We start from the raw sequence: 27,331 nt of genomic DNA on the forward strand, positions 1-27,331 counted from the left end.
TTGCTCTCCAAAGTATCTTACAAGAGAGATGCTCAGTCTCCAGAGTTGTCTTGAGAAGATCGTCTGGGCTGTGAGTAACTGAAAAATAGAGAGATGGGAAGGGAAACAGGCTTTGCCACTGGAAAATCTTACAGGGGTTCACATCTGCTCTTCACAAAGTGTGTAGGAATTGGCTGCAGTTATGTTTTTAATGAGATTTTGGCAGGGATGTTATAAAACAGACAAAGAATTGTTTCCAAGTTCCTGCAAGAAGACTTATATAAAACTAAAAGATTGATTTACAGTATTTGCCATCTTTGTTTGAATTTATAAAACCCTTTGTAAACATTCCTAGTCTTAGCCTTTCCAGTTTTATAGCTCTGACACAAACAGTGGATTTGTTGGTATCTTTTAGACATCAGGCAATCTAAATTGCTCTGTTTTGCCCCAATGTGCAAAACAAATAATGAATTCTTTTTCCATGGTACAAGAGTTTGAAAAGTCTAAGATACAGTACTTTTGAAGGCTTTTAAAAAAAAATTAAATTAAGGGCCAAATCCAGGAGCCTTTTGTCAAAGCTTTTCATGAATAAGAACTAAGAGATTTGTTGTTGAAATGCTTTGAAATTTGGGGAAAAAAAATTAAAAAATCAAAGAACAAAACCAATTCCTCTGATAAAAATCCCACTAGCACAGATACAGAATGCTTTATTATATGGCTTTAAGGTGCATGCTTTATGTTTTTCAGAAGGCATGGCTTCCACTGTTCTCAACAAGAGATCTGCATAACTTGCCTGTGAACGACTTGTGCTCCACTCTGAATTCTTGAACAGATGATGTAAATCTGTGACTGTGACATGGTTACATCTGTGAAGGCTTATTAAAGGCCACTCTGTCACTTGAAGTCTTTAAATCATGATAAAATGCTTTTCCAAGAGTTATTTTCACTACATGGCAGAGTCCTCAGTTAGAGAAGCAACTTGGTGAAGTTCCAAGGTCTGTGTTAAAGCAAGGTCACACGAAATATCAGTGGCCTTCCTCTGACCTGGTTATTATGCTGTGAAACTTTCCATGCATTTGACTGGCCTGTAAAATGACACTGAAATGTTGCTGATGTCTCGGTTTGTTCTTCTGACATTTTAGCACTGCATTTTTGTTCTTGGTACTGGAGACCAAGTTACTTTGGATGATTTCAACGTAGGAGGGATGTGGAGTGTGTGACAAAGCGATATTCTTAAGCTTTTGAGTAACTTAACTATTCATTCTCCACATATTAAGTTTATCCATATTTTTGGGAAGCAATCTTAAATCTTCAAGTTTTGTGTCATTTTTGCTTTCTTGTTTCCCATGTATTTGCAACCAGAACACTTTCTGTTGTTAAGTCTAACATGGAGTTGTATTTTTTTAAAACTTTATTGATAGTATGAACACAATTTACCTGCTGATTGGATTCCTAGTCACCAAAACAGACATCTTGTTCTACTGCGGTTTCTTTGTGCATCTCTGCCATATACAACACGTTTGTTTTCTGATCTTAAATAAAGCAATTTTAAGTCTTACTGTCTCAGTACTGAAGAATTAATTTTCACCATTTCACCAAGAATTCTCTAGAACCCAAAACTCAGCTGCTCAGCAGTTTATAAGAAAATTGACATAGTAAGTGATAACTAACAGGACAAGGAATTGGAATCAAAGAGAAATCAAGTGTGATTTTTGTGTAGCAAGAGTGGCTCAGAAGATCTTCTTTCGAAAGACAGCACTGTGGAAAATGGGATCATAAGCACTATCATACACCTTTTTGTTCTTTCTTCATAAACACTAATTTCATGTCACTCAGAAACTTAAATCTGAGCCCAAGGCTTACTTGTGTGTTCACTTATAGCCAGAAACGTCTATCATGGATTTCCTTAATGGAAATTTATTTTTAATGTCAGTGAGAGCAGACGTAGACTTTCTTAAATGTCTGTCCCCTAATTAATTAAACTAAGTGAATTGCTGGTAGACGCACAAAGGGTAATTTACTCTATATGCTGAAGCACTGATTGTCCTTTTTTGAGTCTGAGAAATAGAAATACAATTTTTATGGGAGTTAAAGTGTATCTATCACCTCATTTTGTCAAGGTGCTGAACAGCAATGGCAAGATTACTTCTTGGACATTGTCACTAGATTTGAGCCTATGACCTTGAGGTAACAAAGTCTTGTAGTCTCCACACTGCATCTGTCTCAGAAGAATTGACTATCAGGTACTGTGTAGTTACATCAAAAAATATGCTGCTATGTCCTTTGACAAACTCAGCAAACACTGCTGATGCTAATCATTAATTTAGAAAGGACAGAAAGCACGCCTTGCATTAGACTGGAATCTACAAAAAGGCATGTTTGGGATAATCACAGCTCCTGGTGTGAGCCTGGTACAAAGGCAAAGTGAACAACACAATTTTTTTTTTTTTTCCTGGTTAGAATCACTGGGCTCAACCTGTTTGGCTCTTGCTTAAAAAAAGGATGTCTGAACATAAGACAGGCTTCAGGTACCTTCAAGACACTTGTGAAAAAGGAAGAGACAGTAAGAGCAAAGTAAAGATACTCTTTCTCACAAGTTTTCCCAGGAATGAGCAGAATTCACTAGGACTTGTTTGCTGGCAGCTGAATATTTTGTGCCATGTGGAACATTAGAGAATTCTTGCTTCATTAGGCTTAGCGAGAGCCAGTTTCAGCTATGCATTTACTAAGTTTTCTTAAAGACAGATTGTCATTGAAAATGAAGCACTGCTTGGTGTTGCAATGTGAGATTTGTTACATGTCATGGCTTTTGACATTTGAATCCTAAGCTGTCACAACGCAGCCAACCCTATTTTGATTTTGCATGGGCTTAAAATACCATCTCTAAAAAGAAAATATGGAAACAGATGGAGAGACAATGTGCAAAGTGTACCATGTGCAATTTGTAGTCAAACTTTGCTTAACTGCTGCCATCTTCAACCCAAATGCCTCTCTTCTTTAATCTTAAATAGTCATTTCCATTTTCCTTAATGCTTTACTAGGCTACAAGGAGCCCCATAATGCACACAAGAAATTATTTTCTAGGGGATACTCCTTCTAAAATATAAGTATTTATGGTGAGTCTGCAGCAAAGAGCCTTGCAGTGACCAGAAGAGTCCAGCCAATATCTCTTGCAAACATTGCTGTATTGTTAAAAAGCTAGAGCACAATATTACAAGAACGTGACTTTAAATTTCTCAAGGAAATTGTAAGCTTGTGAGTTCAAAAAGGGAATTACTTTCTATCAAAAAAAAAAAAAAGAGGGACTTAAGTCTTTTTCCTAGAAATGCTCTAAAAGGCTGTGCTTCTTTAGGGAAGGTTTTGTATCTCAGAGGTAATGTCAACTTAACTCTTCTGATTTAATCATCCCATCATCATCTCCCCCAGTATAATATTGCTCTTGGATGCTCTGTAATATTTCAGTGTATAGATTCCATTTTCTTCTTGTGAACTTTTAATGAGAAAAGCTATTGTGGAAAGAGTACTGCACCTACATAATGATTTTAATAAAATAACTTCCCAGATAAATGTTCTTCCATGTATATTTTATATGAAAGCTGAAAGACCTAGTGGAAAGGCTCCCACAACTAGAGTGTTTCAGCTCAAGCTTTAAGAGGTAAAAGGTATCACGAACATGTGCTAAACTACACAATTCTTCATACTGTCAGTGTGGGAAGGTCTGCTAATTCATCATAGAATCATAGAATGGTCCGGGCCAGAAGGGAGCTACAAAGGGATACCCTCAACTAGACCAGGTTGCCCAGGACCTTGTCAAGCCTTACCTTGAATATCTCCAGGGAAGGGGCCTCAACCACCAAAGTCACATTTCCACATGTCACTTTGAAGACGTGTAAATCGGGTCAACATGAATAGGTACTAGAGATCTCTTTGTTTATCTTTACAGGGACTGTAATGGTGAAAGATTTAGACATGTTGGGGCACAGTAAGAAGTTTTCAAATATTCATTAAGGTTAATCCCCAAACAAACTATGCTTTCCATTGGGAGAGCAGCTTTTTCTAGGCAAGGTCTAAACATATGCAAATATGTCTGTGAGATCAGAGAATTATAGAATAATTTAAGTTGAGGTCATGCAGTTCAATCCCTTGTTCAAAGCAGAGTCAGTTTCAGAGTTAGGTCAGACTGCCAATAGAGTTCATGTGGTTAAATACAACAGTATGGTCTCTGCAAGGAGTACTTAAAGTAAATGAACTGGGACTCTGGTTAAGATTTCACTGAGGCTTTGCCATAAACTGTATGACCCCTTTGAGGCCTGAATCCAGTATTTATTAAAGTCCATGGAAAAACTCTCACTGATAGTGATGAACTTTGGATTGGTCTTTTTTTTTTTTTCCCCCTGTCTTGGTTCTCTGTCTGTGAAGTAAAAATGACAACAACCTACAGAATAATAATATTTTTCTATTGCTGTTGGATACCGTGAGGATGAATTTAACAAATGATATCTGTTGGCTACTTGATTGCTGCTTCTTTTTACTCCCTTGTCTTCAAAGTCACACTTATATTTAGATTGATCTTTCTAAGGCAGCTATATGGCCCCATTACTGTGGATCTGAACAGCTCACAGCCTTTAATGCTTTTATCCTCCTAGCACCCCTCTGATGTAGGGATGTTCTATTATCCATGCTTTACTGATGGAGAACAGAGATAGTAAACCTCAGACTGGTTCCACTGGGAATAAAATGCCTGCTTATCTTTATATCTGCACATAAATGGTTTGTCCAAGGTCATTCGAGCAGTCTGTGGCACAGTGAGTGTCCCTATGTTTTTAATTCCAGGTGAGCCTACTCTGCCTTAAATGGAGTTTTTTTTTTTCCCCTGGAATTCAGGACTGGGTGTAGACTAGCCATTGGAAAATAAAGCAGATTTGAGAAGTAGAAAAAAATATCTGAGCTTAAGTAGCTTTTGACTAAAGTGCAGTAAGGCTGGGAGGCAGTAGTAGCGTGGAAAACATTACTATTTAAAAACTGGTCATTGTGTAAAACTGCACTTTTCAAAACTTCCAGCTGTGCTAAAAAGGTTATCATAAGAGAATCTGGTGAGACTTCAAGCTTTTATGAAGTCCTGCTGGAAGCTCTCTTTGAGATTTCTCAGCCAATGGGAAATGAATGGTGGAGTTGAGAAGGGTGGTATAATCACCTGGTTAAGCAGCTAGGATCAGACTGTTAGAGCAGGCAAATGAGAAGTGGTGCAACAGGACTGACAAATTTGTAGAGCACTGACAAATTTTCAGAAAAGTACAACATGGATATATAGGCCATGTAGAATAGAAAGGTTTTTTATATGGTTCTATTTCAGTGGACTCTTAAACTTTCCTAATGAATGCCTTTAAGTATTTAAATCCCAGTGGCATCCAAAACAAACACTAAAGGAATTCTAGGTCTGCTTCAAAGTATCATATGCCTCTGGAGGTTTATGCTTTGCTGTGGGCACGAGCAGTAACAAGAAAGAACTTGAAGAATATTTGTTTAGGTCACCAGTATTCACCTTCTGGTGAGCCCTCATTGAAGAAAGCTATAGTTGACATTTCACCTACATAGTAGTGTAACTGATGGACAGATTTATGCAAGTTCTGCATCTCTAAAATGACAATGTCCAGCTCTCCTCTTAATACAAGAAGGCAATACTCTTGACTTTGCAGCAGTAGGGATTTTGTGGGTATTTTTTTTGTTTTGTTTTGTTTTGTTTGTTTTGTTTTCCTGAGCATGGGACAGTGTGCAACCTCAGTAAGTTTGGTGATGATACAAAACTGGGAAGAGCAATTGGTAGATGAGATAGCTGTGCCACCACTGAGAGACATTCACAAGCTAGAGAAACAGAAAAACAGGAACTTCATGAAATTCAACAAAAGAAGCACAAAGATCTGCACCTGGGTTAGGAATAACCCCATCACCAACACTGACAGGGCTGACCACCTGGAATGCATCTTTGCAGAGAACAACAATAGGGTCCTGAAGGACAACAAACTGACCATGAGCCAGCTAAGTGCCTTTGGAGCAAAGGCAGCCAACGACATCCTGGCATCCAAGGTTGCCACTGGAGTGCTGATTCCAGTTCCGGCCTCCTCAGTGGAACAGAGACATGAACTTACTGGAGTAAGTCCAATGAAGGGCTGCAAAGCTGATTAAGGGACTGAAGCTGAAGAATGCCAGGTCCCCAAATTTGTTCTCAAAGGCTTCTAAGATTGCTGCATTCTGAACAGTAACTATATTTAAAGGGAAAATCTTGATCTACTTAGTAAAACATGATGCAGAGTGCATTGTTGTCATTATATACAATTATATTGCACAAGTAGACACTAGAGGATGTCTGTGGTTTCTGTCTAGTGACCCACAGGCCTTGGGTGTTATTTAATAGAACAGATAACATTGTAACAGATGTCAGGCATAATAGGGAGGTCCAATTCTAACAAAGGACTAAAACGTCTATAACCAAGGACACATTTAGAAACTTACCAGAAATTTGTAAGTCTCCTATGTAAAAAAAAAAATATTACATACTTGGCAACAAAATCACAGAGTTCTACTTTCCAAATTTTAAGCAAAGTTTTTCTGTTCTTGTAATGACTTTGTAGCATGAAAGGGTAAAAGCCTAGAAGATCCAGGAATAGAGCATGCAGAATTGTGGCCTCAGTTCCATAAGTAATACAGATATTCCTTCCAGAACTGGAATGGAAAAGCACTGGGAGAGGATGAAGGTTCACATTTCTGTTCTTCTTATCATTAGGAAACAGAGATAGCTTAAGAAGAGCAAGCTGTAGTCAGCAAAGTTATACCATTAGTCTACAATGCCATCCTGTGAAGCCACACAGGCACTATGAATCACTTTACTGCAGGGTGCAATGGGAGAAGTTCATGTGGCTATCAGTGCAAACAGGTAAAGCTGGTAAAGCTGCCACATTTTTTGCATTGATGAGATATATAAATAGGACTACTGGAATGTGCAGGCCAACTCTTAGAGCAAAAACAGCCAAACAAAACCTCAATCCCATTAAAAACCCAACACATAGCAACCCACACCAAGCACCATAACTGACAAATTTTTAGCAAAACCTACCTGTGACCTTGCCCAAGGTGAGTGATTTGATGGCCTTAAAATCAGTCTCAGAAAAATTGTGTTTGAGTTTGAGAACTTGATCAACCTGGAAGAAGTCAATAAAATTAGTTCATTACAAAAGCATGTAGACACTCCTAGATCTCTCTGTACTGCAAATGTCTGGGAAGGCTCTCAGCTGCAAATCAGTTAATTCTGCCCCCAAGCATGATTCAGTTTCTAAAGATAGCAAAGTGAATGTGCTTTGATTTTAGCATGAGAAGCTGAAAGGTACACCAAAATAGTCATATATAGGGCTTTGAAGACACTTCCCCTGCAGAAAAGCTTAAAATGTTGGATTCTGAAATTCCCCTGCTTTCCCAAAGCTCTGTAGTCACTTCAGAATAAACTCAAAGGAGACCTCTCCAGAAATATATTGTGAGGAATTAGTTCTCCATAGAAGAAAATCACAGTGAAGCAGACAATAGAAGACTGGTACTTGAAGAAAACCCTGGCTTTTAGAATAAGCTTCCTTCCTAGATAATCAGACCTACCCAACCTTGCTACATGCTAACTCTGTTATCATTTTACCACCCAGACATGGAAACTGTAGAGGAGAAAACTTGTGGTGCTTCCTGAGTTTCTGTCTCCTCCTTATTCTGCTCCTTAACACACAACTTCTGTGTAGACTATGCCACCCTTCCTTGTTAAATAACTGTTGCCCAGATTTAGTCAATTTGTTTTGTGAGATGTGATAATTAACCTCAGAAGGAATGTAGGAGCAGTAAGAGAGTCATCTTCACCCTTCCCTGAAAAGAACAGAAAAGCAGGGAAACAAGACAGAGGAACATTCTTGTCTCCCAGTGGGTTGTCACATTCAGGATAGCTTGATTCTAGTAAAAAGATAGGGCACCATAATGTACATGGTGGCTGTACCCTCTGTTACCTCAGCTCTTCTTTTTCTGTGAGAGGATAACGCAGTTGGGGTTACATTTTCCTTTGGAACATATACCCTAAATGAAACTACATTCCCAGGTGCTCAATCCTAACCTGTTTTTTTTCCCCTTTGGCAGGTTTTCAATGATCCATACTGTGTGGTTCCTCTGGGACTACAGGTTATCCAGATACCCATAGTTCCAGAACCACTCCAAAGATCCAGATTAATTTCTGCCAAAGGGTGCTTCCTAATTCACAGATTGACAGAGACAAAGGAAGGATCAATGAACAGAAAACACCATGGCTGGGCACTTTTTGAAGCAGGGTCTGGATGGAGCCTTGATTTAACCTACAGGGTTGTTCTGCTGCTGGAGCAGCTTTGGTTGCACCTGATTGGTGTGAAACCTTTGACTGCTGCTGGTGGTCAGGCATGAATACCAGTGGGGCTGAGCCACAGCATACCTGGATGACAAGCTCTCTGCCTTCTCTGTTAATCTTCACATGGTGCAGCTCTCGGTTGGCAAAGTTTCCAGAGTCAATGGTGAAAATGAGGAGCCCATCCTTACTCAGCTTGTATCGGACCTGCAAACTGCCTTAAAAGCAGAGCAAAATTCTACGTATAAAACTTGTGACAATAAAGAGATACTGTTCAATATCTCTACACAACATATAAGTCATTTTCTTCTTATTACAGTGGAGTAACAAGGTTAAAAAGTCATGAAGGAGTTCAAACTGTAATGAACAGTGTGAAAAAAAAATAATGTATTGGAAGAGCTTTTCTTCCTACTAGCTAACAAACTCTGCTGTGGAGAAATATAACTTGAGTAACTAAGTATATCAATGGAGAGCGTGTCCGTGTCTGTTTGCAGGTCAGACATTTCCTGCTACCACAGAAGCTGATCTAGATTAGTCTGTTAAGGATCACTTCCACCAGAGGGCATGCAGGTCTTGCACTATTCTATTAAACTAATATTGGTGATTTTAATATTCCCTTTCATCAAAACGTAACACACAACGCAGAAGACGGTGACAACTGTGAAAATTATAACTTCATTTCAAACATTTAAAGGCCTAGACTTTTATGATTTTTATGCAATAAAAGAAAGGATATATTGTAAATGATTACACAGAAAAATATTTTTACTTCGGTGTACTAACATATGTGAAAAAATAAATAAAAGTCATACAAAGATGAGTTCTCTAAACCAAATTCTCTAAACTTTTGGACCTCCTTTTATACATCAGTTACCTAAATACATGGATAACCAGTTATTCCACAGAGTTAAAAAGCTTTTCTGGAGCTATCTTGTTGCTGTGTCCAAGGAGCAACTGAATGCAAATCAGCACAACCCTGAGCAAAGAGTCCTTAATTTACACCCTGTTTTGAAAATCATAATAAAAACACTCCTCTCTCTTTCCATTTCAGCACTTCTTCAGCACAAATTCAAATTATTCCATGTATCACTAGATTTTGTTGAAAGCTAAAGGCACATGTTACCTGAGCTGAGTGATAGGAGTTGAGTGACTGTTGTGTCACCAAAGGATAGATGTGTTCATGTTTCTTTAGCTCTAGATCCAGTTGCAGTGTTTGAAGAGGCAATACTTGTGTGCACATTGCTATGCAGTGCCACGTCAGAGAAGCCCATGGGACAGCTGCACGTGTGGTACACTGCAACATCATTCAGAGGCACCTCTGACCCCCCCAAACAGGCTGTCTGTTTAATGAGGTGCAGGAGCAGCCCTGCTTGGCTCCTATATTCAGCTATATTACTACTGCAAGACTGACTGCAGGTCTTGAGAGAGGACGTACCTGCTCCTTTCAAGTCCTCCCTCAATAAGGTTGACTCTTGTCCTACAAGCTACTGTAAACCAACTTTATAAAAAGCTTAAAGCAATGTGTATACATTTCCTGCTGAGGGGAAATTTTGCCACAACTCATGGTGAAGTTGACAGTCCTTCCAGACTGGATCCAGAACCTAGTTAATACATCCCTTTTCCTGCTTCCCCATCAGGATATTTGGCTGCTTAGGCTCTTAAGAGCTCTACTTCTTGTAACTTTCATGTTACCCCAGCTGAGGACTGCTGCTCATTGAGCTTTGGAAGATAGAAACGGAGCTTGCAAAAGCATGAAGGAAAATGGAGAATGAGCTACTTGGATGAAAGCTTTTCAGTGATTGAGAGGGCTGCTGGATTAGGTGAGCTTGTAAATGAAAATTAAAAAAAAGAGAGAGAAAAAGCATAAAAGGCATTTACTTTCTCACACATAGTCATGGATGTTAGAAAGAAATTTGTGAAGAGATCAAGGTCAGTAACAACTGCTAAATTATTCACTAGGATTTTACAGGACTTGATTCAGCTGCCCCAAAACACATTGCAAAGCTCCCATCTCCTCATGGCATAGCCAGGACATGGAGCTACTATCACCATTAATGTCATGCTTAAAATTCAAACTTAAATCATAATCCCATTTTCTAGTAGTGATGAAAGATCCATCAACAGGGATTATCAGTGTAAACATTTTACAATTGCTTTACTCTAGAAAGACATAAGAAAAGAAGCCCAAGTGCAAGGAAGTTAAGGGAACTTTTTCATGCTTCCTTGTTAGGCCAATGGGAGACTTGATAAAAAATGGAAACATTGTCTGACTGCACACCACAGCTGAGGTGACCACACAGAATATGCTGAAACTAAGATGTGATGGCGTAGTAAATTGATCCAATCTGAAAATCACATCCTAGTATGAATACATTATGGGCTGTCTCTTACTTGGAGCCTTTAAAAGGGGTGTAATAGGTAAAAAAGGAACAGGGCTAGACTGGGTATGTGACCTTGACTAGTTCCTTCATTTGTAAACGGGAAAAAACTTCCCTGCTCTTTTTGAATGCTATGAACACATCCACATATAAACAGTACTACTATTTCCAGATGATCAATTTAGCAACCAGAACATTTATGTTCAAAGTAAGACAGCAAGATAGGCAATTTATCTAGGTTCTTAGATTCTGCAAACAGGGATTTTTATCCATTGACTTTACCAGAGAAGCACTGATTTTAAACCAGAAACCATCTATTCCATTCATTGGGAGACAATGGAGGAGGTTCTTGACATCCATTAGTAATGTAGTAATACAATTTTACCTTAAAACATTAAAAATGAACAGTGATCAGCATCTTATTTTATCAAATTGCTTTGAATTCCAATGGCAAGTCTTTTTTTTTTTTTTTTTTTGGATGGTGAGTCTTCAGAACCACTGAATTCAAGCTGGCATTTTGCCTGGGGTCACATGTGCATGAATATAAACCAGAAGTACATGGGCTCACCTCTCCAGAGGTGTTTTGGGATTTACACAAGAGTTGATTTTAACTTGCATTCAATACCAAAACTTATTCTGCTTTCAGAGTACAGAATAATTTGTCTGGCAGATTACATTGCTATTTTGCTACTTGACAGGCAAAATAAATGGATTATTAATTAGGATTATTATTAAGATTTTTTTTCTTTTTTGTCCTTTGAATTTTGATTATCTGGTCCACTGACTTTCACCATCACATCAGCCCAGTGTCACTAACTGCAAATAAAAAGCTGTACATAAACCAGCTCTATTTTCCTTATTCTTTATTCTCTCTCTATGTTGCATCATTTCTGTCTCACAATAGGGATTCATACTAATCATGAACAGTGTAATTTCTGGCAGTCTTGTGGCAGTCATGCCTGTCATCCTCTTTTCAGTTCCCTGTGTCTGAGAATGCACACCTGGAGTGCCATAATGCTCAAGCAACATGCTGCCTGTCATGTTTTCTTCCTTCTCTAACGTATGTGGAATTGCTGGAGGCAATTTCTATTAAGTTCATAAATGAGGAGGGAAGAGGGAAGAGAAAGGTATTATGTTTTTGGCCTTGAACTGGAAAATTTTACTGGGCATTTTACTCTAGCAGTTTTAGGTAAGAGTAGTGTCACACTTGATTATTATAGTAATCCCTTTCAGTTTCAACTTCTACAGACTTCAGACCAGCATGGAGATATGCTGTGCTAGCTCCAGAACAGCTCAGGAGTGGAGCAGGCACAGTTTAGCCTTAGTGTTACAGACTAGCACAGCCTCTTTTCAACACTTCTGGAGGAAATGAGTCCATGTAGGCTCACATGCTACTGTGATGAGACCACTAGCAAAGTTGGCTTGCTACATACAATTATGGTCTTCAGCCTGTAATCTGCAGTAGTATAATCCATGGCTATAGACAGGGATGAATGACATCTCTCTGCTGATATCAGATACAGAACCATTTTAACAGTTTTCAAGTTCTGGAAAATAGTGACCAAAGGACAGAATTTATGCTACCCTATGCTGGTGACTAGGTTGAGGATGATGATTCTGAAACAAAACACTCCCAGGAATGTCTTTCATTGGTGATGGAGTCCAGGGTTACCAGTTGCTACCAGTATACTAACAATTAGTGTAACCAATCTCCAGGCAGCTACAGGAATAGCATGATGCATTCAAACTGCTTCTTTTTGCTGAGGGCAAGAAAGCTGTAGTAGCAGCTCTTACGTCTAGTGGCAGCTCTTAAGTCTAGCTGCAATAGAGGCATTAAACTAGTTAGAGATTTCAAAGTATTCAGCCTGAAGAATTAAAAAATAGTCCCAAACAGCAGAGTGTGATGGCCATGATGTTACATATTCTATGTCCAAAAGCTGATTGAATGTGTCAACAGGAGGGTTGTTTTTTATTTTTGTTTTTGTGGGTTTTTTTGTTTGTTTGGTTTGGTTTGTTTGTTTGGTTTTGGTTTTTTTGCTCGTGTCTACAGCAGTGCCTGAGTGGAATGTCAGAAACACTGCCTGCTTGAAAGATGATCTCAACCTCACCTAGATTATTTGGGGAAAAGGTTAAAGAAGCTCTGCAGAAAATAAAAAAAGTGGATTCAAGGAATTTGGTCTATAAATCCATCTTTCATAAGCAAGGTTCTCGTCACACAGACCATCAGGACCACAGGTCTCGTGCCATTTAGTCTTGATGAACAAAACAGCAAAGGGAATGACACGCACTTGGGAATCTGAGACTTCTCTACAGGACCTTCATTTACATAAACTGGTTTTAAATGAGCCCAGATTGAACCCAACATCTCTGCCAACTTCAACAGCACTTTTTAATTACTTAAACTGGCTGAAGCAGCTGGCAAGACATCTTGCATCATTTGATGAAGCTGAGGTTAGTTCAATGAGCACATGGATGACACAGGTAAAACATACAACTTTATCACCATCATGTTACATAGGAACACTCAGGGCAGCTGACAATTCTGATTTGGGAGAGATGTGCATGTATAAAATAATGAAACACCATATTAAGAAAAGAGCCATAGACTACCCCTCTGTGTGCCCTTGCCTCAAAGGCACCCAGAAACAAAGGAGTTTAAGATCAACAGAACCACTCACTGCTGTCACCCTCATCAAATTGCAAGACAACTATACCACTACATCCATGCTCAGCACTCACCCTCAAAATTCACCTAAGCTATAGCTAAAATAAAAATAATTAAGGCACAGTTAAACAAATAGTGAGGCTACTGATGTTGTTATTATAAAAGAAATTTTAAAAAAATAAAAAAAAAGTATTTAGATCAGAAAGCCATTTATAGCATGTAAGGTAGAAATGTTTGTTCCTTCCTGATCACAGAATAGCACAAGAAAGTTTTCAGTCATCTCTATGACAGAATACCTCTCTGGCAACTGGCACAGCTTCATCATGACAGTGTCCCTTTTCATAGCCTAGATATTTTAAAATGAACCACCATTTTCTTGGTAAAAAGCAGCTGGCTAAGAAACCTGTTCCTTAATTAGCAGCTTCTCCCCAGGGATATTTTCTCAGTAAATTCACTCTTCAGTGGAAGTGCTGCTGGTGATTTGAAAGAACAGGGCCCATCTCTTCAGTATCCAGTGGCATTTAACTAAGAAAGTACTTGCACATTTTTCGGAGGTGACTATTGCTATTTGTTTTGCATGGAGAAAACAAGGAGGTGAAACTGCTGAACGTGTTTGCTGAACACATGATTACTCAGCTACTGCATTTGTTTAGATGACACTGTTACACAGAGTTTACAAAAAAAAAAAAATCCTCCCCCAATTTGTCATACTCTTTCACAGCAGTGAAAAGCAAAGTGCCTATTTCTTATTTCCTCCCACTCAGTGCTTGAGACATTCAAGATTTAAGGATCATATTCAGGCAATCCTCTATTAAAAAACACTTTAATGTTGCATTTCTTCAACGTTTTAAAAAAAACACACCCCTACAAGCCCCTCAAGGAGCTTATCTGGAGGCCCATGACCTCAGTTCGCTTTGCAATCCTTCTAGGCAGTTGGATTCAGATTGAGAATGTCACTTAAGTGTCAACAAATGTAGCTAGTTCCTTATATGACTGACAAATGTGTTTAACTTTCATAGACATCTCATTCCCACCAGTTAGCTTAACACAGGCTGACCATCAATTAAAAAGGAACTGGCAGATGGTTCTTGCTCCACAGCTAGAAAGTATTGCAGATCTAAAAGATGACTCAGAGGACCACAGTCATAGAACTGATTATGCACATACTATGTGGCTTAAACACAGAGCTTTTTCCAGTGATTATAAAAAGGAACAATTATCTAAACAAAACCAGTGCATGTCCATGCTGATGTTGCTGGGCCTAAAATGGGAACAGGGCTGACTGATAGGCATGGGATAATACTAAACACTGTCTCTCCATTTCAGCTCATGGGTAAGCATACACAGTGGTGTATTTACAGAGGTGATGGACAGAGCCCTGACACAATTTGGGATCTACCAGCATGATGACTGCTGACAAATCATCTTCCTTGTGTCAGTTTATCTGTTGGTGAAATAGATGAATGTGAACATCATTTGGAAAAAAACATGAAACCTCTGTGTGAGCAGCAATTAAAAAAAAATACTCTGAGTCATTATCAGTATCTCTCCTTTCCTAAATATTTCTTTTTCATGAAGGAACTGATCACTGTTTTTTTCACAAAGTGGTGCTACATTAATTACCTTTTTCTCCTGAAAGTGACTGAATGTAAAGATGAATGAAAGAGCTAGGGGCATCTGATGCAGCTAAACGTCCTTGAAATTACCTGCTTTCTGATGATTTACCAGTTTTATTCTGGTAGATATTAACCTGCAGTTTTTCTGCATATTCTTTGCAATTTTAAAGTCACTCTGAGATGCTTCATTAACAAAAGCTATCCGCATGATACTATTGGATCTGATGCTCAGATCTCTCCTCCTGTCTTTGAACACACACAGACACACACACACACACACAGAGACACACACACACAGAGGATGCCATTAGTCTTCTCACAGTCAAGACATTCAGCAGGCTCTATGGTTTACTCACTTCTGTACGAAGAAGAATCATACCACGCTTTCATCTCACACTGTGTTTTTCATTTAAAACTAGCATAGCAGCCAGGCTGGCAGGAAGAACTTTTATTCTTTACCCAGTGAATGAAATAAAAAGTGTCACCCTATGAATTTTATTCCAAAAGTTCAACCTGGCTTTGCAAATTATGCGCCATCAGTAACTCTGTGAGAACAGCTTGCAGGCAAAAAAGACAGAGTATCTTTTGTGATATCCTAAGGGATTCATTCCAATTTACCCTCACCAAGACTGTAGCTCATAGCTTCCATTCTTTTCCTATTATCTTTCAACCATTCCTGTTTCATTTATGGCAGTTCAGATACCTGTTCAAGCAAGGACTTGTTTCATGCTGACCTAACAAATAAACATAATACTCAGCAGTGAGAACATGGAAAAAGATATCTGAGAAAAAGAAACAATCAACTTGAGCACTACATAATGTCTGTGGAGCAGGAGAGCAAACAATAATATTTTAAATAAAACTAGAGAAAAATAAGCATATGCCTCTCTTCTCAAACCTCCTTTTCACTCAACTCATAATAAAACCAGCACAGAACTTTAAGGATAAATGGTTTTCTGAGGTTAATGATAATTTGTGTTGAGCTCTATGCCTGCCTGGATGGTCACAAATCTCTGGGAACTGCTCTGCTTCTCTGACCAGCAAGTTAATCTGAGCACTACCTAGGTCATAGGTCATGTCAACATCTGCAACTGGAGAAGTTGGATCCTTTAATCAGTGGCCTTCTCCTGATTATGTCAAACTTTCAAGGGAAGTATTTGAGTTTCCTAATAAGCCATAGCCATTGGCATACAAAGAACTGACTCATGTTCCTTAGGTCATCTGATGGAGAAAATCAGAAGGATGAAAACTTTTACTTAGTACTTGTACCTAGTACAAGAATGATATTAACAGTAGCATTGTGATTACTCTTCTGTAGCAAAATACATAATTTCACTGCTTCAGTGAAATTCACTGCTTTCAGATGTGTACTTCTGCAGTCTTTCACAGAAACACAGAATGGTTGAGGTTGCAAGGAACCTCTGGAGGTCATATTGTCCAACTCCACCATTCTCAAGGAGGGTCACAGAGACAGCTGCCCAAGGCCATGTTCAGACACCCATTGATTATCTCTGAAGAAGGAGATTCTGCAATTTTCTAGGCAAGATGTGCCAGTCCTCAGTCACCCTTACATTAGAAAAAAGAGTTTCCTGATGGTCAGATGAATTTATGTGTTTCAGTTGGTTTCTGTTGCCTCTTGAATGGCCTTGCAATGATATCTTGCAGCTTTCCTAGCACTTGTGTGTGCATCCTATCAGGGATCAAGGATTTATGTATGAGAAGTTTACTTAAGCATTCTCTGATCTGATGCTCTTCCATTAAGCATACCTCTTCCTTGCTCTAGAATTCTTCTTTGACCTGGGATTCCTGTAGGCCTGGCACATTGATTTTCATCAGGAAAGAAGGACAAAGTCACCTTTTCAATATCCAGCCAGGATAACTGATATGTTATGAGAAAAAATAACATCCTGTAAGGATACTACAAGCAAGATGGAGAAGGAGGTTTGCTTGGGCCCAGACTGGCTTCTTCAAGTATTAATAGCTTGGGCTCTGCATTGTGTAGAAACAGACACACTGCTCCCAAGGCAGCACTTAAGTCAGCATTTCTGATAGACTACTGATCTCACCACACAGCTCTCTATGTCCACAACACACGTAATTCACAACCGAAGAATAACTGAGAAAAGACTACTATCAGTCCTCAGGGCTAAAGGTTTTGGTAACATGGTTTCTGAAAAGACCTTCATTTCAGAATTATTGAAAGCATATCTGTATTTCCAGCATCCACTTAAACATAGGAGCTTGTGACCCTCTGTCCTTCCTCTCCACTCCCTTCAGGACAGTCACACAGAAACTGGATAATAAAAATGACTTTCCAACTGTAAAAAGCAAGTAAGGTACTTAAGTCTTCAAGGAGATAAACACCTTCTCCAAGCAAATGGGAATGTATGCTTTCTTCTTGGCTGATTATCTGCAGCCAGTGTTCTGAGGTTTTATGCCAGATACCAGTAAGTTCAAAGTCAGTCTGTATATATGCAGAGCACATATCAATTATTAACTGCATGCTCAGCCTTTCCTGCTCAATGTAATCCAATTACAGTTCCCTTGTTTCTCTCTTGTGGATCTTCAGAACATCTCTTGACCCTTCACTATGGCAAAATGATCTTTATGAGTACAAACATGTCCATGAATTCAGCTAATGAGACAGATCTTTCAGTTCTCTCCTCTTGGAAAGCAGATAAAGAAATCTGCCAGAGTTCTTGGCTGAATGTTGTAGTTGCTTCTCCTTTCAAGTTAGTTTTGCATACTTAGAGGTTGAGAGTTGCCATATGCTAAAAAACCCAAAAAAATATATTGGGTTTGGGTGCCAAGTCCACCTCAGAGACTTTTTAATGCTGGATTTCAAATTAAAATTCTAATCAGCATTGCTACTTTCTGTGAAGCATGCTTGCATCAGGGCATCATCCAAGGGACCAGAGATGTTTCTAGCAGAAGTTCCTCTGTTTACATAAATAAACTGATTGGGAGATCTCCTGACACCCCAGACCTTTCTATTAGGAGTGCCTCAGGCAGCCTCCCATTTACAAGCAACTGGGGAAAATTTTTTTTATATTCAACATTCCCAACCAAAGCTGTCTCCCACACTTTCCAACACAACTCATTTTCCTGCTCCTGATCTGTTAAAAATAACTATACCTGAACCTTGGCACCACTCTCAGTCACAAAAATGGTGCAGCTTGCTCAAGGGCTGTGGAAAGTCTCTAAGACAGAAGGTGTTCTCAGAAGACAACTGCACTAGCAACAGCACAGCCTTGAAAGTCTTTCTGCAGTAGTTAGTTACATCCTGTGGTACTCACATCCCGAAACTAAAATCTTCAAATTGGTAAAGCAAAAGAGCCAGGAAACTGACCCCCCCCAAACCCACCCCTCTAAGTCCTACTTTCACCATTTAGGGTCTTTGCCTCATTGAATTCCAGTGTGCATGGCACAAACAGAATCCAGTGTGCATGGAATGAACAGAATCAAAAGGTTCTTTGCCTCAAAGACTGAACCAGATTCTCTGGCTTTCTTTACTACTGAATGCCAAAAGCTTTGGTTTTGATTGACAAAAGTTGTTGGAGATGCAGCTCAACAAACTTGCAAAGCAAAAAAAAAATGGAGCATTCATATGCCTTCAACAGAAAGGCTTCTTCTAACTAGAGACAGGAGGAGATTACAGTAGATTTCTAGTTTATTAAAAATATCAGTAGCTTCTCACTGATGGCACTGGAGTTGATCTGAGTTCTGCTAGTATATTCTGAGTATCAGAGACCTAACTTTTGTTTTTAACTATGCCTTTTGTGTTGTCTTTAATCTTACCTATGAAATTTCAGTCTTACTTTCCCAAAGAAATTGAGAACAGAGCTCAGTGGGATGGCAGTAAGTACTGGGCAAAAACAAACCAAAAAGGAAAGGACTCAAATTGTTTAGTTTCTTATGAGATCAGATAATAAATACAGATAAATTTTCAATCACTCTAGGATTGTTTGAGATTCTATCTCTTTACTTTGATGCTGGCTATCTGCTGTTTTTCCAGATTAGGAATCATATTGTTTCCATGGAGAAAGCCAACAACATTGAGAATCAAAGACTTGGGAAAACATTTTCTAGACAATATACTTCATCATATTCATATCACATTTTATTGCTTGCAGAGGGGAAGGAAAAATGGAGAAAGGAGAAGCACTTACAGTTTCTCTCAACATTTTTCTGCCCCATTAATTATTGTCTTTATGGAGCAAGGCAAAGACACTAATAGTAAGGTACTGATAGCTTGGTGAAATCACATAAATTCAAAAATGTACAGTGAAAATTTAGCCTGGGAAAGAAAAAAACATACCTTTGATTTGGCAGTAGCTTCCTGGGGCTGTTCAGTCTGGAGAAGAGAAGGCTCTGAGGTGACCTTATTGTGGCCTTCCAGTATCTGAAGGGGGCCTACAAGAAAGCTGGGGAGGGACTTTTTAGGCTATCAGGTAGTGATAGGACTAAGGGGAAAGGAATAAAGCTGGAAGTGGGGAGATTCAGGCTGGACGTGAGGAAGAAGTTCTTCCCCATGAGAGTGGTGAGAGCCTGGAATGCGTTGTCCAGGGAGGTGGTTGAGGCCCCATCCCTGCAGGTGTTTAAGGCCAGGCTGGATGAGGCTCTGGCCAGTCTGCTGTAGTGTGAGGTGTCCCTGGCCATGGCAGGGGGGTTGGAACTAGATGATCCTTGTGGTCCCTTGCAGCCCTGACTGATTCTATGATTCTACGTTCCCGTGATGTGGACTGACACACTGAAAAGGCTAATTGGAGGTATTTGTCCATTTTATGTAGCTTAGTAATGGGCACCATAATATGAAATTGTCCCAGCATTGATATTAAAACTACACTGCCAATTATTACAGTACTGTTAATCTTTCGAATGTGGGATCAATGTGACTGTGAGAGCTTTACAGACATACCCATCTATATATAAATACACATACCTATCTATACATAATACACACACATCAATGTGTATGTGCAATTTAAACATCCACGAATATAATATGTAAGTTTGTGGAGAAGGGGACAATGCTAAGTTGTTACATGTGATTTTCAAAGACATGTAGGATTTAGAAGCATGAGCATTAACTTATGGTAGAAAGAACACCCAACTGATCTTTAAATACATCAACTTTAAAAAACTTACCCATAAGCTGCCAGGACATAAGCCAATTGATCAGAGGTAAGAGCAACCTTGTGATACAGACAACTTCTTTGAGTGGGAATAATGTCTAAAAATATTAGCTTCTAGACACTACTGAGCATTCATTACATCTGAATAGGTCCAGAATTGTAGTTTCTACATTGACATATGGTGGTACCCAACATCTGTTATAACTTTACCACCCTTATGAACCACCTTCCCTCCAAGGCTCCAAGCAGCAGAAGGGCCTTCCGTGTGGGCAACATTGATCTGGATGGGTAAAGCCATGAGTGGGAATGAGGTGATTGTATTTCCTTTCATAGACCTGATGATGGCCTGTAAGATAACTTTAAATGAATAATTTTACTACCACGATTCTAGTGTCTCAGTCAATATGTACTGTGTCTTCTTTACAGACTGACAGTGTAAAATATGTTTGGGTTAAATGTGACTATTTCTTAATTTTACTGAAACCATTTGATTTTACAGGAAATATTTGACACCTGGCTGGATTAGGCCATAGCTGCCTATATGAATGCACTCTTACAAGCTCCTTTTATTATAGTCTAACTATGAATGAGCCTTGCAGACACTTTAACTTCTTTTATGGTAAATATTTAACAAGGCAAGTCTGAATTACAAGAAAAAATATTCACATTGTCACTTTTACTAACTAATAATTTGCCTAGTTATTTTGTGGATAATAGAAAAGAGGAATAAGTAGTTTGAAAAATACATATAGAAGGTGAGGTATCAAAGTATACATAGACTATTCCAATATAGTTTCTAAACAAGTGGAAAGGGTCTTGAGATTACAGCGAAGAACATTACTGCTCATGCCTTACCTGAGAATGTCCATTCCTATTTCACCTGGAGTCTAACTTTTATTTAACCAATCAGTTATCCAGCAGGGACATGCTTAGGCTCTGTTATACATTGCCAGAATCAGCAAGATTCCTTGAAACATGGTCAGTAAGAGAAAAGGAATCGTGCTCACTTTCAATGCTACAAAGGACATTGTTATTCATAGTCCAGTAACTTTACTGCTTGCATAAACCTTTTGGAGGAACAAAGAGTAACATATCTGAATATTATTTTTATTGGAATAATTTCAATTCAAACAAGACTAAGGAATAAGAGGATATGAGATTAAAAAAAACATGATTACGTTTGGCACAAACATACGTGACTGCCTTAAAACAATGACATGGAAGCACGTGCAGAGTAACCCTGAAAGAAACTTCAGGAGTTAACCAAGGTCAGCTTAATAAATCTTTGCATATAGTGTTACGTTTTATAGTCCAGAGTTTTGGAACCTGACATCTCACCAAACCTCTAAACTACTTGTGTCAGTGTGAGCTGAAATTCCCCCCCACACACACCAACAATAACCAGGCTCAGGCTGGAAGCAAATGAAAGCTGCATTTACAAGCAGATCTACAATCTATGATGAAATGCAATGAATATGTACAAATATACAAAACTCACAATATCTACAAATATATACAATCAACAGAAAAGCACAACCAAGCTCTCTTTGCTTCCCCCCAAAGGGGACCTTTCCCAAGGGGCCTCTCTCCCAGACCCCCCTGGCAGAAAGCAGTTAGTTAAAAGCAAAGAGGATTGTTAACTTATCTCGCCAAGGTCAGTGTGTTGTCTTCAGCCAGAAGAGAAGAAGTAACAGCAGCCAAACAGCCCAGCCAGTTGCCCTGACTGCAAACTGCCCCACTTTGTTTTGAGTAGTAGTTCTTAAACATTTCTATCTATCCAATGGAAGTTTTTAGAACAATCATTGTTTTGCTTTCTTACACCCAATAGTGACTTATTTACACTCACTTTCTCTGCTTGAACTTTGAGAAGAAAAATTAAAGAGAGTTTCAAACCATCACACTACTGTTGCATTATCATCTTTTTACAAGTGAGTAAATAGAGGTACAGATATGAGAAAAAGCACCACTGTTTCAGTTGTTTGAGTGTCCTGCACCCCCCTAATTTCTGGAAGTACTGAGATTCCCTGTCTCTGTAGGAGCCAAAGCAGAGATCTGCAAATGGTGCAGCTGCCAAAACGAAAAGTTTATCTCTGTTCCTGATAGGCTGCTACAAGAGATCCTAGTGTCCTGATTCCAGCCCTGTCCCCAACCACCATTACATTTGCCCCTGTCAGAACTTCACAATTATAGCTAGTTTATGATTGTATTTCATCAATAAAAGTCAACTGACTCGTGTTTCTAAGGTCATTTTACACTACTCTGGCAGGAGTAAAGGTGATTTAAATGGATATTACATTTTCATTCACTTTAGGGCTATTTTCAATTGCATGAGTGTCATCGAGAGACCTGAGTGTAACAGAAGGAGATTCCAATGTCTGACCTCAGCAGGGGCTAACTTCTGGCACCCTGGAGTTATGTACTGGAAAATTTGTATATCTGAAACTCATAAACACTTGCATTTGAGAGCAAATCAGAGATAGAAACCTGGGATTGGATGTGAGAGTGGAGAGAGAGTTTCCTCAGTAGTTTCATTACCCTGCTGCAACTTCACTTTGGCGTGATGCGTCCAGGCTGATGCTGTCCCAGCTGCCCCTCCTAAGGATCTGAATACTCATCCCATGCCAGCTGGCATGCTAGCCATGTGACATATCCAGAAGATAAACTACTAAAAAGCTCAGACAGAGAATAAAATCTTTGTACTTGGTACCTTTTTTTTTTTCTTTTTCTTCTTTTCTTACAGTTCCATTTGACTGGTACTTGAAAGCTGAGCTATTTTGAAATTTGCAAGGCTTCAGAGTGGTCTGGGTCATTTGGTCAAACGTACATAGCCAACCACATAGCATTAACTTTCTATTGTTCTGCCACAGGCTAGTGACTCACCAACACACTTACTCATCACTTCCACTGCCTGATAACTCTTGAATAATTCAAACATCCCCATTGTCTTGGATGATGTTCATCTTGAGTGAGTTTTCTGAAAGCACTCTAAGGACTCAGAAGACAGAGTCTTACTGAGAAGACATAGAACCTATGCCACTAAAATCTTGACATGTTTTCAGAAAGCCCCCACACCATGTGTCTTTTAATAAAAGACGGATTTGCAGCTCATGTTTTCATCAGTGAACCTAGAAAACTTTTACATTTTCTGGCCTTAATATTCAGACATACTGGTCATATTCCATTGAAACAACCCAGTGAAGAGCAATACATGTGGCAAGACAGAATGCAAAAGACAAAATGATAATATATTTCTGCACCAAGTGTTCTTGTACATTCATGGTATTTCTCATTCCCTTATCTTGGAGGCCTAATGGATCTCAGTGTGGAATAAATAGCGAAGGATTGCTTTTGTACAGTCTTGCCAAATGAAACTCAAAGCACATTTTAAGCCCCAACAACATGATTATTCAAAGACTGAATGGGCAAGTGTAGCACTGAATGCCAAATAAAGGTCTATAAACAAGAGTGATAGCCATTTGTGTGAACTGAATACCATCAAGTTAATAAAGTTGCAGACACAGAAATGAACTTAAATCAGTGCAGAATTCTACACTTTTCTCACAAAAAACTCCTTAACACAGCTACCCCGGTCTCTCTTTGGTAGCAAATCAAGAGTACTTACCATTCTTGGAGAGAATTACAGCCAAATATTCATGAAGGTAGGTGTTGATGTACAGCAGAAGGCTTGGAGTATGTGCTGTGAGAAAGCTAAGCGCAATATTTTCCTTGGATATGACGGCATCTGCATAAATGGCAGAGCTTGAGGTGCTTGCGTTTTTTGTGACGGGAAAAGGCTCTTGGAAAATATAGGTAATGGAAGTGCCAGCTTCAAATAATGCAGAAACCTCTGAAAGAATACATAAACCAAGGAAATAATTTCAGCTCCTGCATTTTCAGATCTCCCAGACAGTCATGGACATGAGCTGACTGCCTCAGAAGCAGAACACTGCAAACCTTCTCTGACCTGTCTGACATCACTGTTCCTTATTTAGATGAGCAGTATGTCCTTACTTATAGTCTGTTTGCGTGGCACAAAGGACAGCGTATGGAGAGAGACCTCTCAAGTAAACTATTTTAGTACTGGAATCAGAGTTCCACAAGATGGAACAGGCCAAAATGCCTGTTAGCCAAATAAATGCCCAGTTCAACATCCTCTGACAGCTGATATGTAAGGCGATATTCTCTGTCTTCCCTGCTCAGGAAAGACAATATGTCTGTCCTTTCCATCTTCTTTTTTTTCATTATGAAAGCAACACATTGAACCAAAGACAACCAGTAAGAGAAGTTGACTTTGCTGACTCCAAAAGAAGAGAAACTCCTGCTTGTGTTTTCAATAAACACAGCACGGTCTGGCCATGACATACACAGGTGTGATAACAGAAAGATTTTTTCTAATGTGAGGCATGGTAAAGTCAAGATGGCAGTATCTCCAGCTACAGACTGACTGCAAGTGCTTTCTCCAGTACAGCATCTTCATCTCTACAGCAACGTCTCTTAACAGGACACTGTGGTTATTTGATATGCCTCTTTTGGCATTGGTGCCAAATCCTCAGCTCGTGTAAGTGAGCATAGTTACATGGCCTGCAGTACAACTAGGCTGATTTACACCAGCAGATGATGTGACCCTCTTAGTAGGGTGAGCAGCAGCCACAGTAATTAAAACCCTTGCTGTGACTGAGCAGGAGTTTTACTATTTCCTTCCTTTTACAATCACATGCTGTCTAAATTAGATGTTCTTTATTTGCCCCACTCCTTTTTCTGGTGTTGGCAACATCTACGAGTCACCAGAAAGTTTCAGTGAGGACACATTCAAGAGACTGAATGCTTCATGCTTATTTTTAAAAGCTCTTAAGTTCAGAATGATTTGTCACAGGAATGATAAAAAACCTCACATTCTTGTAACACCATTATTCAAAAACTCTGCAAAGAAAAGCCCTCAAGATTTTAAGGTGGACAAAGTTGGATGAGGTTTAAAAACAAGCAAAGTAGATGTTCAGACACAGGCAGACAAATGTTATGGAAAATTATAGTCCTATATTGTTAATGTCTGGCCCAAGACACAGACAACTCAATACAGGACTCATAGTGGGATACAGTTGGTAACGTTAATAGTACAACTAATTTCTGAGGCCATTAATGGAGTCAACAAAAGGAGGCATTATAGCCTGCTTAAGATAAACAGTAAAGCTGATATTAGAGCACCTTCTTGTAACTTGAGGGACATCACACTGACACGGATGAAATTGTGCTGTAATTCAGAGACCACTAAGGGCCTGGGACCAATGCTTGCTGCCTACCTTCCTTGCAAAAAGGTCCTTCATAGGCTGAGTTGGTACAATCACAGGAATAACCATTATACTTCTCCACACATTTTCCTCCATTATGACACAGGTTACCATAACTGCTGCAATGTCCTGGGCATCCAGGTTTAACACCAGGAGTCATTTTAGCTCTCTCCTCAAGGTCAAGTTTTTGTCCATTTAAATGTAGAGATCGAATGCATCCCAAATAGCCCTTAAGTCTGGAGGCTGTTCCCCCTGAAAAAGAGAGAAAAAAGGACATGCATTCATTGGTGAATCTGCAAAGTAATCAAACTCCCAGTGTCCAATCCAGGGCTACAAATATGGATCCATGAATTTTAAAACCCCAAATCTATTATGTATCAATGCATACAGTGGCAAAAGTTGACAGACTTCCAGACCTGAAAACTAAAGGTCTCTATCTGTATGAAAGGACTAAAAAGCTGTATGTGACACATTCTTTTTGCCATTCTTCTCTTTTCTGCCTTATCTACTGCCCTGTCTGGCATTTAAACTGCAAATTCGTTTGGGAAAAAGATTAGCCTCTTTATCGTATGTCTGCATATCACATAATACATGAAAAATCCAAACCTAAAATGTCTGGGGGTTTTTTTATATATTTGTTGCCATAGCACAGAGCATAAATAACATCCTAATCCCAACAGTAGGCGAGTTACACATTCTGATGAGTCCAGATAGCAGGGATGAATCATGTTCAGCACCAGACCTGCTGGCTGAAGGGAAATGATTTGAGCCCAAATTTTATGCATGTCTGCCCAACCTGTTGTTGCATGTGAATGGTGGTTGTAGTCAAGAAACATGACTTCAGGTCACAGCTGTATTATTTATTACAATTATTAAATATAATTGCATGTCTTCTTGAAGACCAGAGCTGCATGGGTCTATACAAGATTCAGTCTCTGCAAGCTAGCTAACTTATCTGCCCAATGAAATTCTTAACAGTGTTACAATGAAGACACTTTTTTCTGTGAGAGGTGATCTCTGATAATGATAATAATGATGACTGTTAGAGTACTTCATGAAAATATCTCCACTTTTCTTATTGTAGGCTTTGTTTGGCAGTTGCCAATAATTTTGATTGCTACCAAGACATTGTAAATATGAAAAATCTGGTTCAGGAGTTATCAGCATTCATAGGCTGTGAAATGCTAGATTCACTGCAAAAGCAGTATGAAAAAAGTTACCTGCCCTAATTATTCTTCTGAAGAAGTTGGTTCTATATCAAAGTGCATGAGAGAAGAGATTGCATTTGTTTAGTAAGTCCTTGCAGAACAGCATCTAGGTTTTTGTTTTGTTTTCATAAATTGTTTAATTAAAGAAAGACTTCTGCAAGCTAAGAGAATGAAGCAACGGTCTGAAAAGAAATCTCACCAAAACCATGCTGTTCTGCTAAAAAATTCTAGCACATTATTCTTTCTGGTACACTAATAGCAGAAGTATTGGATTTGAATTAGAATAAATGAACTACAGGTAGTATGTGTGAAACAGGTTTATTTTGTGCTAATTTTATGATGTCTTTCTCAGAGAAACAAATATTTTCAAATTCCTCTCTAGCTAGCTATTCTTTTCAGGTGAGCAAATGTTAGCTAACTTATTTTAAGGGCCCTCTGAGGACAATAATTGGGCCCTCTGCATTTGCTGCACTGTGCACACATAATCCTTTTCTTTGGGAATTTTGTTCTGTAATGTCCAAATAAGTAGAAATGCGATTTCCCCCTTCAAGGTTTCTGATTACTTTGATTTCATTTGCCTGGGAGGTAATCATAAATATTACAAGCAGAAATGATGAACTATTGCTAACTATTCCAGAGATGTCATGGTTATTGCATTACTCATATT

General features: G+C 39.0%; 1 protein-coding gene across 1 annotated transcript in view; it reads right to left on the reverse strand.

The window, feature by feature from the left end:
* CNTNAP5 (contactin associated protein family member 5) overlaps window positions 1-27,331 on the reverse strand; it is a 226,655-nt gene that overhangs the window by 10,289 nt on the left and 189,035 nt on the right. The window contains exons 18-21 of the mRNA XM_054381243.1: window positions 25,469-25,708; window positions 23,794-24,018; window positions 8,465-8,595; window positions 7,091-7,175 (exon numbers count right to left, since the gene is read on the reverse strand). Of these exons, the coding sequence (XP_054237218.1) occupies window positions 7,091-7,175; window positions 8,465-8,595; window positions 23,794-24,018; window positions 25,469-25,708 (681 nt within the window). The remainder of the gene's footprint in view (window positions 1-7,090; window positions 7,176-8,464; window positions 8,596-23,793; window positions 24,019-25,468; window positions 25,709-27,331) is intronic.

This window comes from Indicator indicator, chromosome 5 (assembly GCF_027791375.1).
Source record: "Indicator indicator isolate 239-I01 chromosome 5, UM_Iind_1.1, whole genome shotgun sequence".
In the NCBI taxonomy this organism is placed as follows: Eukaryota; Metazoa; Chordata; class Aves; order Piciformes; family Indicatoridae; genus Indicator; species Indicator indicator.